Here is a 20,100-nt window from a genome sequence, read left to right as displayed (position 1 = left end):
TTACTATCTAGGATTACTCCAAGATATTTGACCTCCTTGGTTAGGGCAAGACTGGTGCCAAATAATTTAGGGAGTTTAAGGTTCCCTAAATTCCGTTTATTTGTGAACATCACAAGTTCCGTCTTTGCGGGGTTCACTGTTAGTTCGTGGTCCGTACACCACTGTTCAACGACTTTTAGTGCGGCCCTCATTTGGTCGCAGACTGTCCTCTCAGATGGTCCACTGATGATTACAGTTAAGTCGTCTGCATAGCCCACTGTGAGAAATCTTTCCTTAATACTTTTATGTACTTAATTAAAAACCAATCAACAAAATTAAAAAAAATCAAGAACAAGAAAATATATATAAAATTCAACATTTTTGACGACGCGTTGACGCAGCGGTCATAGCACTAGCTGTTGCGCTGGTGGTCGCGGGTTCGATTCCTGCTCACGACAGACATTTGTATCGGCCATATAGATGTTTGTCGTGGTCTGGGCGTTGTACTTGTGTATTGTTGTGCGTTTCCGGATCCCCGACACAGGAGAAAATCCTACTGGGGGCCGTTGAGTGTGAAGTGTTTATTTATTTTTATTTTTTTCAAATTGTGTTGCTTCTATACTATCCGAAGGAACTTCGTTCCTACCTGGTGTCCCATGACACCACATAATTTTTTCTTGTTACTCTTGGTTTTGATTCTTAATTAAACTGTAAAGAAAAAGTAGTTTTTTAGTCTTATATAAATTTATTATTTACCTGAGCCAGAATATTGTATCGCCTACGTTTATTTAAGATAATTGTTCTTATGCCGTAACATCATCTTGTATTAACAAGTTGATGTTTCGGCATAAACTCTTCATGTATTCAGCATGTATAGTATAATTTTAGCACATATTGTATATCTATACATAAGCTGTAAGGAAATGTAATAATATAAGAAAATTTCTTTAGTGTGACTACTATATAATATGTAAACACTCTGAACTCTCTCACACAACCTGAAGATGTTGCTTATGTTTGAAATTAGTTACTACTAAAAATGGTCTGTAATTTACACAGCTACTTTTTTGAAAATTCTTTAGGTTATTGATTGATTTATTTTTGTAAGTCTTTTTAAATTAAAAATGACATTAGAAATAATTTGTAATTTTCTTTTTAACTAGAGTTAAACTAGTCTGCCAGTATATTATGCAAAAATGTTAAATTACAGATTATCATATGTTGTTTTGTATAGCTGCTTAACTGCTCTAATAGGTTTTGTTAATTTTGATTAGACAAAATTGTAAGATGTAATTAGATATGAAAAGTTAAAACTATTCAATTTAAGTATGTAGTATAATTACAAATAATGCTATGATCTCTTAAAAATATGGTGTTTTCTTTTTTTTCAAAAATAACAACATACCTGAGTTTGAAAATTAAGTATATATAAATATTATAGGACAGTGTTATTAGTTTAAATATTATTTTTGACCAAGAAATTTCAAAGAGAAAAGAATCATTCAATTAAATTTAATTTAATGTAATTACATTTGGTAATTACTTGAAGGAGACAAGAAAAACAAATTTCTAATCTAACAGAGTGAAAATCTTAAGGTTTGAGTCTTAATGTATTATTTCTTATGATATTCCAATGATAATACATGTTGTTGAAATAAAATTGTGCAAAAAAAATATTTTAACAAAATTAATTCTTTCTGCCTAGCTTTTGAGTAGTACCTCTTGAGTTGTTTCTTAAAAATTATAACATAATATGGAGTAGCGTGTGCGTTACTACAGGTAATAGCAGGAGGTAATAATAAACGGTTTCTCCACAATAGTCTTTATTACACGATTGTCTCATTGTTCTAAATTCATATACACAATAAACACACAAAGAAGCAAAACACTACAATACATAATTGTGTTTGCAGGCAAACGAAAAAAAAAACCGACTTCAATTATATGTCGATATAGTAATACAACGTAGTTAGTTGAAAAAATAATCAAGTAAATACGCATTATAAAATATTACTTCAAAAGTTGTAATCAGATCTCGATGAAATTTAAATGTGACCACATGATAAACATCGGCTTTCGATTAAATTAAAAATCATTAAAATCGGTACACCCAGTAAAAAGTTATGCAGATTTTTGAGAGTTTCCCTCGATTTCTTTGGGATCCCATTATCAGATCCTGGTTTCCTTATCATCGTACCACACCGGGAATATCTCCTTTCCAATAAAAAAAGAATTATCAAAATTGGTTCATAAATGACGAAGTTATCCCCGAACATACATATTATATATATATACAATATATATATTTATACGGTCGAATAGAGTAACCTCATTTTTTTGAAGTCGGTTAAAAAAGAAGAAGCGAATGATAGCAAGTAGATATAGTTTACAAGAGAGAAAGAAGTACAATAATACGCTAACTAAGCGGCGGAGTGACAAACGACACGGGCTTCGCGGCGGACCGGCGGAAATGCGGAACTCAGACTGGGAGACTTATCTTTCTAGTTGGATGACACTTTTCTAATTGTTGCTGATAAAAACCCCTAGACTGCTCTTAGCTCACTGCAATTGGACTTCGACTGCTTAACAAAGTGGTGTGTCATGATTTTGGTATTGTAATAAATCCTAATGAAACAAAACTATTAAGCCTAAGGTCTGTTTTTTTGGAATTGTCCTAATTGGTAAACAAATATGGCGTACTTATGACCACAGACAATTAGAGTATAGTGTAGCTTAGTGAAGTGACACAAAGAGCAAATGAATGAACAATATCAATAAGCCATAGACAAAGTAAAATTAATTTTACATCGAAATATTTAATGATACCATATTGCTGAAATTATTTCAAAAACTAATAATATATTAAATAATTTTGCTAAGAATTAGTAGAGGTACAGAATTACGAAAAAAAATATTAATCGAACATCGAGCATAAAAGGCAACAAAGGGGACTGTCCATTTTGGCCCAAGGTGAACAGAATTCATACAAAAAAACAAATATACCAATAATTTTCATAAATTAAATCATGTTTATTCGTGAATTGCAGTTTTATCAATATAAACTGATGAAAAGTTTATTTAATAAGTATTTTAATTCATTTATTATATACTTCTAGTTTATTTTCGGTTGGTGATTTGATTACAACACGTTGCCAGTCTTAAACAAACAATTATTATTAACGAACAATCGATTTTAAAATATTTTTAAATCAATTATTTGTTAAAATCGATTAAAAGTATTGTTAAATCGAATTAATAAGAAAAAAGTCTAAAAAAAGTCTATAAAAGTGTATTTAGTAAAAAAACATTTAACTTTGGTGAAAAATAAACTATTTTAGAAACATTGTTATTGACTAAATAAAAAGCAAGCAATTAATTATATTAAATTCGATTATCGATTTAATCGATTTATTTGTTTATTGAAAATATTATTTATTATGGCAACCCTAAACTACAGACTTTTGCTTCATACATTCATTTGACTTCGATGTTGCTTTCATGGTGATATAGCAACCTACTGTAAGGTTTTCCGTCAACCGAGAATTCATCACTACTGCGACGTAAAATACACAGTAGGCATATTCATAAGTAGGAAAATATATTTTGTATTTATTTTATATGTAAACAATAAAGGTCAGGCAGAGAAGCCATAAAAAAATATTATTGCAACTGCATGGTTGGTCGACGGACAGTAGGTTGTTGTGGCCATGTCATGAAATTATTTGGTTTTTGGGCTGAAAAAGGTTTCAAGATTTTATAAATCTACCTGCCTAGTTTTTAGATAACATTCTGTTAACGTACGAATCCGATTAGTAAAACAAAAATAACAAAACAATGATTTTTTATTTCAGAAACCTTCTTGTAATTATCCACAAAAAAACAAAAAATGAAACACCTGGATACAAAACTATATCATTTTTCTAATTCATACTTGTTAGTACTACTAACTTAATATATAATTATTATTCTCAGTGACTGTCCACTCAAGGCCGAAACCCCCATACAAAGTGGACAGTCCCCTATATATTTCGTTTATGTGATATGGTCGGTAAAAAAAAAGCCAAAAATAAAATTTACAACAAAATAAAGGGGCCGCCTGTGTCTAAAAAAAGTCTATTAATATTATTGTCACATTATTTGTATTTACTATGAATAAAAAACCTTGCGCCGGCGGCACACTCTCTCTAACATCTAAAAAAAGGACTAATAACATTGTACTCCACGAAGCTCTCATTGGGTAATCTTAAGTCTCATCCTAAAGTCTCAAAAATTTTTCCTGTGAACTACAGTAAACGTTTATGCCGTTGCTATGTGGTATACTTTAATATTATATGGGATAGCATTAAAAATGTTCAGGATGAAATTGATATTCAGAAATATTCATAATATAAAATAAAACCTTTACAATGAACACTTTACCATAAATGATTGACATTTGCAATATTTTGTAAGCATTTTTTTGTGCGCTCAACATAAAAAAAAGAAGAAAAAAAAAAACAATTAATAACAAAATACAAATAAATAACAAATCGCTTTACTGTAATATTATTTAACAAGTTATAATTTGTGATAATTTAAAATATAAGTAAAAAACACGGCCCATTTTATCGCTCATGCCGTTCATTCTCTCATACTCATTCATCTCTAAAAATATTATGACCACATCCCTATTTGCGTCACAAAAAAAGATATTAAAATGTCATTTTCGAAAATATTAATTATCTGTACGCTCGAAATCCGTATTTTAATAATTTTTATGTGTTTAAAATGATAAATTGATATTTGTTTTTAGTGAAATAAATAGTAAATGGAGTTTTACAAGTGTCCGTTAGCTAATATGTTGTGAAAGTGAGTGATAAATGCGGAAAAAACGTGAATTACGATTGACAGCGGTTTGTTTACCAATTAGGACTCTTCCAAAAAAACAAGATATACATATTCCCATACTGGCGTCCAGTTTCCGTAAAAGATATCATCGCTCACACCCATAGCTGTTTCCATAATTTGAGCTCTACCACTTATCAAAGCTGCTGCAGCTGCCCAGCTGTTGAAGAGGTGAGCTCTTATAAGTACTTATCTCGGATTGACAATAGACAGCAGCTTTAATTGGAATTGGCACATTGAATACGTCTGCAACAAAATCTGCCAGTTTTTAGCTAATATTTTAATATTAAATAATTGTGTTTGCTCGCAAACGAAAAAAAAAACCGACTTCAATTACATCGACGAGTAATACAACGTAGATCGACGAAAAAAAAAGTGAAGTAACAACGCGTTATCAAAGATTACTCAAAAAGTAGTTATCAGATCTCGATAAAATGTGTGACCAAATGATAAACATCAGCTTTCGATTAAATTAAAAATTATCAAAATCAGTACACCCAGTAAAAAGTTATTACGGATTTTCGAGAGTTTCCCTCGATTTCTCTGGGACTCCATCATCAGGTCCTGGTTTCTTTATCAAGCTACCAAACTAGGGATATCCCCTTTCCAACAAAAAAAGAATTATCAAAATCAGTAGATCTAGTAGAAAGTTATGCGGTATAATACAACGTAGGTCGACGAAAAAGGCGTCAAGTAAAAACGCACTATTAGATATAACTCGAAAAGTAGTTGTTAGATCTCAAATAAATTTAAATGGGACCAATTGACACACACCACCTTTCGATTAATACAAAATTTGTCGAAATCGGTCCACCCGGTCAAAAGTTCTGATGTAACATACATAAAATAATAATAATAATAATACAGTCGAATTGAGAACCTCCTTCTTTTTTGGAAGTCGGTTAAAAAGAGGGTACCGTTGAAAGTCAAAATTTTATTGTACAACGCACTTGCTGGATCTCATATTAGATATGGTAAAGTAACTACTAACGGACTTATAAAACGTACACTGGACGGATTTTAAAACATCAAAGAAAAATAATTAAAGCCTTTTTAAATTTTAAAGATAAACAAAAACCATGTGATGGTGAACTAAAAATTTTTTTAGTATATCTTGTTTTTTTGGAAGAGTCCTAATTGGTAAACAAACCGCTGTCAATCGTAATTCACGTTTTTTCCGCATTTATCACTCACTTTCACAACATATTAGCTAACGGACACTTGTAAAACTCCATTTACTATTTATTTCACTAAAAACAAATATCAATTTATCATTTTAAACACATAAAAATTATTAAAATACGGATTTCGAGCGTACAGATAATTAATATTTTCGAAAATGACATTTTAATATCTTTTTTTGTGACGCAAATAGGGATGTGGTCATAATATTTTTAGAGATGAATGAGTATGAGAGAATGAACGGCATGAGCGATAAAATGGGCCGTGTTTTTTACTTATATTTTAAATTATCACAAATTATAACTTGTTAAATAATATTACAGTAAAGCGATTTGTTATTTATTTGTATTTTGTTATTAATTGTTTTTTTTTTTCTTCTTTTTTTTATGTTGAGCGCACAAAAAAATGCTTACAAAATATTGCAAATGTCAATCATTTATGGTAAAGTGTTCATTGTAAAGGTTTTATTTTATATTATGAATATTTCTGAATATCAATTTCATCCTGAACATTTTTAATGCTATCCCATATAATATTAAAGTATACCACATAGCAACGGCATAAACGTTTACTGTAGTTCACAGGAAAAATTTTTGAGACTTTAGGATGAGACTTAAGATTACCCAATGAGAGCTTCGTGGAGTACAATGTTATTAGTCCTTTTTTTAGATGTTAGAGAGAGTGTGCCGCCGGCGCAAGGTTTTTTATTCATAGTAAATACAAATAATGTGACAATAATATTAATAGACTTTTTTTAGACACAGGCGGCCCCTTTATTTTGTTGTAAATTTTATTTTTGGCTTTTTTTTTACCGACCATATCACATAAACGAAATATATAGGGGACTGTCCACTTTGTATGGGGGTTTCGGCCTTGAGTGGACAGTCACTGAGAATAATAATTATATATTAAGTTAGTAGTACTAACAAGTATGAATTAGAAAAATGATATAGTTTTGTATCCAGGTGTTTCATTTTTTGTTTTTTTGTGGATAATTACAAGAAGGTTTCTGAAATAAAAAATCATTGTTTTGTTATTTTTGTTTTACTAATCGGATTCGTACGTTAACAGAATGTTATCTAAAAACTAGGCAGGTAGATTTATAAAATCTTGAAACCTTTTTCAGCCCAAAAACCAAATAATTTCATGACATGGCCACAACAACCTACTGTCCGTCGACCAACCATGCAGTTGCAATAATATTTTTTTATGGCTTCTCTGCCTGACCTTTATTGTTTACATATAAAATAAATACAAAATATATTTTCCTACTTATGAATATGCCTACTGTGTATTTTACGTCGCAGTAGTGATGAATTCTCGGTTGACGGAAAACCTTACAGTAGGTTGCTATATCACCATGAAAGCAACATCGAAGTCAAATGAATGTATGAAGCAAAAGTCTGTAGTTTAGGGTTGCCATAATAAATAATATTTTCAATAAACAAATAAATCGATTAAATCGATAATCGAATTTAATATAATTAATTGCTTGCTTTTTATTTAGTCAATAACAATGTTTCTAAAATAGTTTATTTTTCACCAAAGTTAAATGTTTTTTTACTAAATACACTTTTATAGACTTTTTTTAGACTTTTTTCTTATTAATTCGATTTAACAATACTTTTAATCGATTTTAACAAATAATTGATTTAAAAATATTTTAAAATCGATTGTTCGTTAATAATAATTGTTTGTTTAAGACTGGCAACGTGTTGTAATCAAATCACCAACCGAAAATAAACTAGAAGTATATAATAAATGAATTAAAATACTTATTAAATAAACTTTTCATCAGTTTATATTGATAAAACTGCAATTCACGAATAAACATGATTTAATTTATGAAAATTATTGGTATATTTGTTTTTTTGTATGAATTCTGTTCACCTTGGGCCAAAATGGACAGTCCCCTTTGTTGCCTTTTATGCTCGATGTTCGATTAATATTTTTTTTCGTAATTCTGTACCTCTACTAATTCTTAGCAAAATTATTTAATATATTATTAGTTTTTGAAATAATTTCAGCAATATGGTATCATTAAATATTTCGATGTAAAATTAATTTTACTTTGTCTATGGCTTATTGATATTGTTCATTCATTTGCTCTTTGTGTCACTTCACTAAGCTACACTATACTCTAATTGTCTGTGGTCATAAGTACGCCATATTTGTTTACCAATTAGGACAATTCCAAAAAAACAGACCTTATATAATATTAAAGGAAAATTATTTAAATAAAAAATTCTGTCAATATATAGAACACCCAACTTCACCCGTGCTATCGCAAAAATACACGTAGGCGAGCGAACTACATACAACAGCTAATTTAGTGCCTCGACTCTAATATACAGGGTGTGGCGTAAATAGTGGTCCACCGTTAAGGATTCGATAAACCAGTTAATTTACTATAACATATTACAATTTTATCCATTTTTACCCAAAGGTTCCGAAAATATTTTTATTTTTTATTTTTTTACGATATTTGTACCCCTTGTTACAAATTTGGTTGTAGTTTTAATAAATACCATTATTTTTTCATTTTGATTACTGGTAATTACTGCTGAATACTAGAGCTATCGTTAAATAACATGTTTTTAATGTAAATTTAAAGCTTTTGAAGAAAAAAATTGGTTTTACTCTACTTTTAACCCAAATTGTTAACATATCATGCTAATTCAAGAGCGATTTTTGTAAAAAAAATGTACTAAGCTGTCAGTGCCCATTCATTTAAAAATATGCCTACCAAATACCAATTTCAAAATGGTATCACAATAGCAGATCCTTTTGTTTAACAGAAAGATATCCAATTTTAATTGAAGAAAAGAAGATTTTCATTAAAATACATTTTAAAATTTAGTTGCGTTAATACTTATGATTTTTGTAAAAAAAGTAACTACACTGTCAGTGCCTGTTCATTTTAAAATATTCCTACTAAACACAGATTTTAAAACGATTTGCCATCCCATTAATAAAAAAAATTATTGCAATTTTAATTGAAAAAGACTCGAGCAAACTCGCTCTCGCTGATTTTTCTAGCCACTGTCTGGATTCTAGTCCTCAAGTGGTCAATAGAGGTGATTTGTTCCTTGTAGACATTTTCTTTCAGGCAACCCCAATAAAAAAAGTCCAGGGGATTTAGGTCTGGCGAGCGCGGTGGCCACATTATTGGACCTAAGCGCCCTATCCACCTATTTGGATACGCTGTGTTACAGAGTCGACGACTTAAATGGTTTATTCGACGTTGCAGAGCATGTATAGCTGCGAATGGGGGCCATTTCGAGCATTTGGTGTAATTTTTACAGTGTTTGTAATCATGTCAAAGAATAATAATAAACGATGACAGTATGACTTGTTTTTTTTTTAATGCCTTGTTCTAATTTACAAGTTAGGCCAAGATCACTCTGTAACAGTAGTAATTTTTTTTTTATTTTAAGTCTTTTTCAATTAAAATTGCAATAATTTTTTTTATTAATGGGATGGCAAATCGTTTTAAAATCTGTGTTTAGTAGGAATATTTTAAAATAAATAGGCACTGACAGTGTAGTTACTTTTTTTTTTTTTTTTTACAAAAATCATAAGTATTAACGCAACTAAATTTTAAAATGTATTTTAATGAAAATCTTCTTTTCTTCAATTAAAATTGGATATCTTTCTGTTAAACAAAAGGATCTGCTATTGTGATACCATTTTGAAATTGGTATTTGGTAGGCATATTTTTAAATGAATGGGCACTGACAGCTTAGTACATTTTTTTTACAAAAATCGCTCTTGAATTAGTATGATATGTTAACAATTTGGGTTAAAAGTAGAGTAAAACCAATTTTTTTCTTCAAAATCTTTAAATTTACATTAAAAACATGTTATTTAACGATAGCTCTAGTATTCAGCAGTAATTACCAGTAATCAAAATGAAAAAATAATGGTATTTATTAAAACTACAACCAAATTTGTAACAAGGGGTACAAATATCGTAAAAAAATAAAAAATAAAAATATTTCCGGAACCTTTGGGTAAAAATGGATAAAATTGTAATATGTTATAGTAAATTATCTGGTTTATCGAATCCTTAACGGTGGACCACTATTTACGCCACACCCTGTATGATCTACCGTTTGAATTGATTGAAAACTTGAAAGTATTATGTCAATTAATTTAAAAAGTAATCTTAAAAGTTACTTTCTTGATACAAATTGTGAAAATTGTGACTTGATCATCATTTCAGCCTATCACAGTCCACTGCTGGACACGGGCGTCCACAAGTTCACGCCAAAAATAGCGCGAACTGTGTTTTGGAACTTATAAAACAGACCGATGACGGGATAACCATCCAACTGCTGGCTTTGAAATACACAGGCCGAAGACGGACAGCAGCGTCTTCGGTGCGACAAAGCCAGCCCTGCGGTCCCCAACTCGCCTGTCCAGCGTGGTGACTATGTGACTTGATAGCTCTGATATAATTGTGTGCATCTGTTTGTTTGATTTGTTCAGTCCCAGCTTGCTTCTAATAGGAGGGTGTGTAAATGTGTGATTGTTTTATATTTGTTGTCTCGTTCGTTACTAAATAGCATTGTCATAAACCTGTGTGGTTTTTTTAAAATGATATTTATGATAAATAAGTTACACTATTGTTATTTGATAAATAAATAAAAAATGTATAATTTTATAAGACCGACTTCAATTACATCGATAAGTAATACAACGAAAGTATACGAAAAAATTAACAAACGTTACAAACGCACTAGTCGCCACTACTATTTTCGAAGGTTCCCCTAGATATCTCTGGGATACCATCATTATCCTGGTTTGCTTATCAAGGTACTACGGTACCCTTGGGATATCTCCTTTCTATTAAAAAAATAATTAGCAAAATTGGTTCATAAACGACGAAGTTATCCGCGAACACACATAAAAAGAATATGTACACGGTCGAATTAAGAAACCTCCTCCTTTTTTGAAGTCGGTTAACAAAATAAAATATAATGGTCTATAATCTATATTAAATGGATAGATTATGAATCAGTGAAACAAAATATCATCTTACTATGGGTTGTTAACTGTGTTCATTGCGGATTTATATTTTTAACCGACTTCCAAAAAAGGAGGAGGTTCTCAATTCGACTGTATTTTTTTTTTATGTATGTTACATCAGAACTTTTGACCGGGTAGACCGATTTCGACAAATTTGTTTTAATCGAAAGGTGGTGTGTGCCAATTGGTCCCATTTAAATTTATTTGAGATCTAACAACCACTTTTCGAGCTATATCTAATAATGCGTTTTTACTTGACGCTTTTTTCGTCGACTTACGTTGTATTTATACCGCATAACTTTCTACTGGATGTACCGATTTTGATAATTCTTTTTTTGTTGGAAAGGGGATATCCCTAGTTTGGTACCACGATAAGGAAACCAGGATCTGATGATGGGATCCCAGATAAATCGAGGGAAACTCTTGAAAATCCGCAATAACTTTTTACTGGGTGTAACGATTTTGATAATTTTTAATTTAATCGAAAGCTGATGTTTATCATGTGGTCACATAAAAATTTTATTGAGATCTGATAACTACTTTTTGAGTAATCTTTGATAATTGACTATTTTTTCGTCGATCTACGTTGTATTACTTGTCAATGTAATTGAAGTCGGTTTTTTTTTTCGTTTGCGAGCAAACACAATTATATGAAACTAGCTGACCCGGCGAACTTCGTATCGCCTAACAGTCGATTCTTTAATTTTATTGTTATTATTTTTTTTTAGAATTTTTCTCTCCGTAAGAACCATCCTTGTACTTCAAGGAATATTTAAAAAAAAGAATTAGCGAAATCGGTCCAACCGTTCTCGAGTTTTGCGCTTAGCAACACATTCAGCGACTCATTTTTATATTATAGTTAATAAAACAATTTTGTAAAAAATATTAATTTATTCATCATTATCTTCAGGATCAGGCTCATCAAAGTCTTTGACCTTTACATCTGCATCTTCTCCATATTGTATGATATTGTCGATAGTTAGCAGGATGTTGTCTATGCTCTCTTCTTCCTTGATGTTCAGAGGGTAGAATCTGACAAGGCTAAAATTCTCTATTACTTCGCCAATAGATTCAGTGAGCTTAGCATATTTCTCATGCCATTTTGATTTAGCGTTCCTCATATCTGCCAGTAAAATATGTGGATCTGGATCCAAATAACTGAAAAAAAAAAAATTTAAACTTCTATATAATAAACAAATGTGATAAAGTGATATGTGATAAGAATTAAAGTGAATAATTCGATTCAGCCTGTAATATTCCACTGCGGGGCATAGGTCTCTTTCTCCATGTAGGAGGATTGGAGCCTAATCCACCACGCGGGCCTGCCAAAATGCGGGTTGGCAGATATTTTAAAATCTGTATAAACATTATAAAAGTAAAAGGTGGAATGAATCATAGAGGTATACATTCTTTTTTGATAAAACTGGATTTATTATTTACTAGCGAACCGCTTGGCTTCGCACGGGTGCAATGCTGATACTAAATATACTTTAGAATGTCTTTATTTATAGTGTGAAGCTAGCTTATAGCATGGTTATTAACATAATAACAACAACATTCAAATATCCGTCGTTAGATTATACGTTATTACAGAATGCATTGAAGAAATAAAGGTTCACTGCTCCTTCCCTGTAGGTGATAGCGTGATATTATGTAGCCTATATGTTGACCCGACTTCTTAATAATATTCGTGCCAAATTTGAAGTAAATCCATGCAGTACTTTTTGAGTTTATCCCGGACATACATACAGACAAACAGACAAAAATTCTAAAAGCTATATTTTTGGCTTCGGTATCGATTGTAGATCACACCCCAAGTATTCTTTTAAAAAATATTCAATGTACAGTTTTGACTTTCCTACCATTTTATTATAGGTATATATATGTGTACACTAAATCAAGAAACTTCTGTTAACAATAGCTATGTTGAATGACATTTATATAGTGGTTCAGCTAATATTAAACAATCCTAACTGAAAATAAAAATATTTGAGTTATGAATAAGATTTCACAATAATTTGTCTGCTCTAACTGCTCAGTGGTGTAATCTTTTCATATACTTACTCGTCTAATTGTTTTCTTGCCGATTTGCTTAGTAGATCCATTTTAGTCAAAATGTTAACATGTGGTAGTTCTAAGTTAACCATGACACTAAGTGCTGCCATTGTACCTGTAACCAGTTTCTGAATAAATACGATAATTATGAATATAATTTTTATAAGTATGTATATTAATTTAAGGGGACTTCTTCAAATGAATATTATCTTAAAAGTAGTTTTGGAAATTTATTGAAAATGGCAATGAGTTTTCTATATAAGTAATCGTTTTGTAAATGTCTCCCTTAATTCCTAGTGACAAAAAAAAAACAAATTTCTTGTATGTGTCTTGAATGTCTAAAATGTTTCAGATTAAGAATAAAATCAAAAAGTGATGTTATCTGTTTCTAAGATTTTATTATTTCCCCTTGCCAAGTGCAGTGACTATAGGTACAACTCCATTAGTTTGCTGAAGGTACTTTGGCCCTCAGTTTCTGACAGTTACACTATTCTTGGCTACTGCAGCAGTCATTTGTTGACAGCGATAGGCTAAAACAATTTAACACTTCAAATATGGCAAATAACCATAAGAAACACACCTGACAAAAATTTAGCACCATCAATCATAAACTGTGAGTCAATCATGAACACGACACATATACGGAAGTTCCACCTTTGTAGAGTGTCAACGAGTTTCCTCATAACAGGCAGGTGGGTGTACAGCTCTATCTGACCAGGACAGTCGAACAGGATGTAGTCATCGTCTACATCACCCAGTTGCTCCTCTAACCAGTCACAGTTTTCTAAAAGAGTTCTATAAAAAAATGTATCATAAAGAAAAACATTCATAGTAGCATTTATTAGATTTTTGTGAATCATAATATTTTTGTAGAATAATTATTGTGTCATACGGACTAAAGTTTAAAAGATATATAAATGATATTGTTGAACAGTTTCTTTTACTTTTTATTGATAAATAAATTTACTCCATTAAGAATTCAAAAATTCATTACATAATATCTTAATATTTTGTTATTATTAGTCAAATAATCAATACTAAATAAAACTTGATATTTTTATTTCAAGATTTTCAACTATAATTTTAAGTGTAAGTTACTACTTGCTATGTTAGCTTATATGTTGTTTAAATGTAATGTATAATATAAAGTATTTCAAGTATTGATTTTGATGTAATCAACCATTACGTTTAAAAATCTTACTCTAAGCAAAATACGAGTCCCCCGTTAGGTCCGAACTGTAGATCTTCATCTTCCATCGCATCATCGAGATGTATCAGTTCTCTGATGTCTACAAGTGGTTCATAGTCGAAATGTTCGGCTGCAGGATCCAAATTAACTACATCTATGACACGATTAGTATCAGTAGCATGTTTCACTATTGTTGAACAGTATGTTGACTGTATGAAACAAAAGAAAATTATTTTGCACGTTAATGAAATCTTGTCATCATCATCACCATCATCATTTCAACCTATTGCAGTCCTCTTCTGGACATAGGCCTCCAGCCCTCCACAAGTTCGCGGCAAAAATGGGGTAAACTCATGTGTTGCCCATAGTCACCACGCTGGGCAGATGGGTTGGTGACCGCAGGGCTGGCTTTGTCGCACCGAAGACAGTGCTGCCCATCTTCGGCCTGTATATATTTTTTTTAGTTATGAAAATTTGTATTTTGTCTTTTTTGTTTTCCATTTTCTTCTTATGATAATATAACAAACTGTACATTACTAACCTTTCCACTACCCGCTGGCCCGACAACTAGCTGAGCATAACGCATTTTGTAGTATTTTACAAAGAATAGCGATCTATTTTGTAGGTTATGTTGACAATTTTATTATGCGTTGTAGAATTGAAATCGGTGGTTCTTAACCTTTTAGTGATGAGGGACCATTTGTCAAAATGTAAGTTTTGCCACGGACCACGTTTTTGGGGTAAAATTTGAAATATATTTAGTTATAACCTGCACCTCGCTATCGCGGATCCACGGACTACTGCTGGTCCTAGGACCGGTGGTCCAGAACTACTGATTTAAATTGTTTTAAATTCTGTGAAAAATCTTACTTAAATACAAAACCGTCTATTAAGTAAACAAATAGCTTTCGTATAAAATAACTTATAATTGCTAACGCATAAAATTTCACATTTTTGTTTTTATTAGTCGGACAGTTTGACGTTAAACCATAAAGTAGTGTTTATGTAAATTTGACAACGTCAATGTCATCTTTACACACATGCACAATACCACTGACTTAATAGGTTCTGAGCCCCCTTTTGTACAATTTGTATACTTACGACCTTGACAAATCGGTCCTCTGTTTTTGCAATATTCTACAATATGCTGATGACATTGCTCTTTATTCTTGTTCTTCAACATTTTCCAAGGCCACAACGCCCACGGCTGTTTTTCGTAGTGGAACGGCAATTTCAGTGATCGTGGTCGATAGCGTTGTGGGCCTTAGGTGGAATGCGCCCATACCTATTCTTCGAAAAATGACGAGGCCGACTAGCAAGGAGTCAAGGACATATCGCGCTTCAGCCTGTAATGTCCCACCGCTGGGCATAGGTTTCTTTTCCCATGTAGGAGAAGGATCAGAGCTTAATCCACCACGCTGTTTCAATGCGGATTGGCGGATATATTCGCTAACAGGTGTACATGATAATAACCGGGACCGACGGCTTAACGTGCTCTCTGAGGCACGATGGGGAGACCCACTAGGACTGCACAAACACCAAGACCATGGCAAACATCTGCATGGTCAATCTATACAAATAATAAAAATGTAACGGCTCGCTGTCTGTACATTTAAGATATATGGGTAAAAATATTATTGAGACCTTTATCAACGCAAATTGCACCCAAAACAATGATTATAGGATGTCAAATATTACTTTTAATTTAATTTTATTACTTTAATTGACAACAGGGACTTTTTTAGACAAACAAAGAGATATAATTCCACTATACATTCTTTTGATATATCTCAAAGGAACTTGGCAACATTTTGAATAAGAACTTCAGGGCGGCTTAATTTATTTCGATCTTTTGTTAAAAATAATGATTTTATGTTTTTATTAATTAATCAATTTACACAAAATATTAACAAATTATACACCTAAATTTTTCTCATGAATCACTGTGTCTACTAATAAACACCTTATAAAAATCCGAATACTGATTTTTGTGTTTACCTTGTTTAGTTTACTTTGTGTTATAATATTTTTAGTTGGATATAACGAACCTTTACCGTATTTATCGTTAGTAATGATGAGTTCTTAAAATTTCAGTTCTGATGCAAGCTGACCATAACAATTACGTAACGTTTTTGAAATAATATATATATTTTAAACAAAGATATTTTAATTGTTCTTTTTGCTTCAAAATAATTAGTTTAAATACGGCAAAGGTGTTTCTACTAAAATGTTATTCATACTCATTTTTTGAGAGAAAAACCTTTGTCGACGATCATTGCTTTTTTAAATTATTTGTTTTTTTCTTTTTTTCAAATAGGAAATTAGACGTCAAAACAATTAAGGGAAAATTGAAAACTGCAAAAAAATATTTATAAAAAAAATCAAAAAATTATGTCTGCAATTGGAATAGATTTAGGTACGACTTATTCGTGTGTGGGAGTGTGGCAGCATGGTAATGTTGATATTATTGCCAATGAACAAGGTAACAGAACGACGCCTTCATATGTAGCGTTCACCGACACTGAGCGCCTCATTGGTGATGCCGCTAAAAACCAGGTAGCTCTCAATCCTAGTAATACCATATTTGACGCCAAACGCCTCATAGGAAGGAAGTTTGACGATCCTAAGATTCAGCAAGATCTTAAACATTGGCCTTTTAAAGTAATAAATGATAGTGGCAAGCCTAAAATCGAAGTTAAGTATAAAGGCAAAACTAGGCGATTCGCTCCGGAAGAGATAAGCAGCATGGTCTTGAGTAAAATGAAAGAAATTGCTGCAGCATATCTAGGAACCTCTATAATGAAGGCTGTGATTACAGTGCCTGCTTATTTCAATGATTCGCAGAGACAGGCTACTAAAGACGCTGGTTCTATTGCTGGTCTTAATGTTCTCCGTATTATAAATGAACCTACTGCAGCGGCTCTGGCTTATGGCTTAGACAAAAATTTAAGAGGCGAGAGAAATGTTTTAATTTTCGACCTTGGTGGCGGCACATTTGATGTTTCTATTTTAACTATTGATGAAGGATCACTTTTTGAAGTAAAGGCAACAGCAGGAGACACTCACCTTGGAGGAGAAGACTTCGATAGCCGTCTTGTTAATTTTCTTGCTGATGAATTTAAAAGAAAACACAAAAAAGATCTCTCTACTAATTCCAAAGCTCTTCGTCGTCTAAGGACAGCCGCCGAAAGAGCGAAGCGTACTCTTTCTTCTAGTACAGAAGCTAATATAGAAATAGACGCTTTATATGAGGGGATAGATTTCTTTTCCAGGGTATCTAGAGCACGATTTGAAGAGCTAAACTCTGATCTATTTCGAATAACACTACAACCAGTAGAAAAAGCTTTAAACGATGCTAAACTAGATAAGAGTTCTATAAATGACATCGTACTAGTCGGAGGATCGACGCGTATACCTAAAATTCAATCTCTATTGCAAAGTTTTTTTAATGGTAAAAAGCTTAATTTGTCTATAAATCCCGATGAAGCTGTCGCATATGGAGCAGCAGTACAAGCTGCTATATTGAGCGGTGAACGTCATTCAAAGATTCAGGATGTCTTACTCGTTGATGTCACTCCATTGTCTCTAGGTATTGAAACTGCCGGTGGAGTCATGACAAACATTGTTGAACGTAACGCGAAGATCCCTTGCAAGCATTCACAAAGGTTCACGACTTACTCTGATAATCAACCAGCAGTTACAATTCAAGTCTACGAAGGAGAAAGAGCTATGACTAAGGATAACAATTTATTAGGAACATTTGATTTGACAGGTATTCCTTTAGCTCCACGTGGTGTGCCACAGATTGACGTGTCTTTTGATTTGGACGCTAACGGTATTCTTAACGTATCTGCTAAAGAAGTAAGCACTGGAAAAAGTAAGAATATTGTAATAAAGAATGATAAAGGTCGTTTAACTCAGGATGAAATTAAGCGCATGGTTGCTGATGCGGACAGGTTCAAAGAAGAAGATATGATACAAAAAAATCGTGTTGCAGCCCGAAATAAATTAGAAACTTATGTTATTGGCGTCAAACAAGTCATTGACGAAGCTGGTTCTAAACTTACTGATGCAGAGAGCTCAATGGTTCGACGCGTATGTGAAGAGACTATACGTTGGCTCGAAAGGAACTCGTTAGCGGAGAAAGACGAGTATGATAACAAATATAAAGAAGTTTCTGCAATATGTGTTCCAATTATAAAGAAATTACACGGCGTTGGTTCAGAAACCCGCCAGGATACTGGGCGTGACGGACCAGTTATCGAAGAAGTTGACTAAATTTAATTAGTAATAATTTCTTTTTGTTTTGTTTATCTAATAAATATTAGTTTTTCAATACGCTTTCATTTTGATTTTTTATAATATAAAATACGCGTGATATAGTTTATGATTCCTTAAATAAATCTAAAATGAAACAAACATTGATTAGCAATTTCTTTATTTTAATTTAATAACTTTAGAAATTGTTCAGAAAGAAGACAATGGTTTCAGCGTCATTATTATTAATATTATGATATGAACAATAATAATTATCGCTATACTTTTATTCCTATATTATAATAATGGAGATAACGCACGTAATCGCCTAGTCACTACAGTACTTATGTACAGTTTCATTAGCTACGTCAATATCAACAAAACAATCAAATATAAGAGGCCAAAATACAGTTTAAGGTGACCGCGAATATTTCATGTCTTAGCCAGATTGTATATTTTACAGATTAGAATAAACATTATTAAATTTGTGGCTGTTATCGTATCGTTTACAATGATATTTTGATATGTTATTATTTAAACTTTAAATATAAATGAAACAATAAACTGTTATTGCAAAATATCAAATAACAAAGATAGAAAGCGTTGTCAATAAAATGCATTCGTTTTATATAATCTGTAACAACGAATGAAATATAATTTGTGAAAAAGTTACAGTGACAGGTCTGTTTAAAATCTTACTCTCTGTTTCATGGAGCTTGGAGAGAAAGAGAACTATCGCTACGTACTAAAGCATTAGCCCACCTGTCCCTAAAAATTTGTACATAATTACAGAATGAATAGTTCATTTTTCAGCCACCAGTCACGCTACCGTCGGTAAATAGTGTCTGTGAAGTTAGCTGTTTATGGCATGTGCTTATGAGTAGAAGTAGATGAAGGTTGGATGGTTGAATAATGTACATAGTACTAATTTTCTTCGCGGCATTGGTGAGAAAATAATCGTGCTCCGTAACTTTTTTAATTTTTGACAAAAAGAGACATTAAAAAATGGTGAAATATTGTATCGGACTAAACGTTGATAGATCATTTCAAATTACGCTATTTCGTCGATATTTCCGGGACACTATTTTCTACAGCGATCGTGCTCCTTCTCTCCAAGCACCATGCTCTGTATGGAGGGTAGAGGGGAGGAGAATCATCTCATATGGGAGAAAAATTTGAAAAAGTGTCCAGCTGTATACTATAAATAACAGTTCAAAAACCTTTCATAATCACGCTAGTGTAGATAAAGGGTATGATGGTATGAATGTAGCTATTGTAGATGAACTGTAGTTTGCCGAGTTAAAAAAAATAATGTCATTGTCGTGTCGTTCATTTATTAAGTAGTTAATTATTGAACATTTCAACAACTTACGCTGCACAAAATAATGTATAAATACACTTTAAAGAATTATTATAAGAAAACGTGCACCTAGTGTTTTTTTTTTATATCACTAGGTCGGCAAACAAGGGTACGGCTCACCTGATGGTAAGCGATTACCGTAGCTTATAGACACCTGCAACAC

The 20,100-nt window shown here is 32.0% G+C and overlaps 2 protein-coding genes across 2 annotated transcripts; one reads left to right on the top strand and one right to left on the bottom strand.

Annotated features, from left to right (window-relative positions):
* Nucleotides 1-11,947: 11,947 nt before the first annotated feature.
* Nucleotides 11,948-15,333, bottom strand: LOC123663209 (GPN-loop GTPase 3). The gene is made up of 5 exons (XM_045597905.1): nt 14,862-15,333; nt 14,333-14,529; nt 13,712-13,926; nt 13,141-13,246; nt 11,948-12,234 (listed from the first exon to the last, which is right to left on the bottom strand). Exons 1-5 carry the CDS (start codon nt 14,904-14,906, stop codon nt 11,967-11,969), a joined length of 831 nt encoding a protein of 276 aa, XP_045453861.1. The 5' UTR covers nt 14,907-15,333; the 3' UTR covers nt 11,948-11,966.
* A 1,366-nt stretch (nt 15,334-16,699) lies between these two features.
* Nucleotides 16,700-18,658, top strand: LOC123663773 (heat shock protein 70 B2-like). The gene has a single exon (XM_045598439.1). The coding sequence runs from the start codon at nt 16,712-16,714 to the stop codon at nt 18,596-18,598; it is 1,887 nt and encodes a 628-aa protein (XP_045454395.1). The 5' UTR covers nt 16,700-16,711; the 3' UTR covers nt 18,599-18,658.
* The last annotated feature ends 1,442 nt before the right edge of the window (nt 18,659-20,100 follow it).

This window comes from Melitaea cinxia, chromosome 20, assembly GCF_905220565.1.
Source record: "Melitaea cinxia chromosome 20, ilMelCinx1.1, whole genome shotgun sequence".
Lineage (NCBI taxonomy): Eukaryota > Metazoa > Arthropoda > Insecta > Lepidoptera > Nymphalidae > Melitaea > Melitaea cinxia.
The sequence above is the reverse complement of the archived record's forward strand: the minus strand, read 5'-3'. Positions and strand labels throughout refer to the sequence as shown.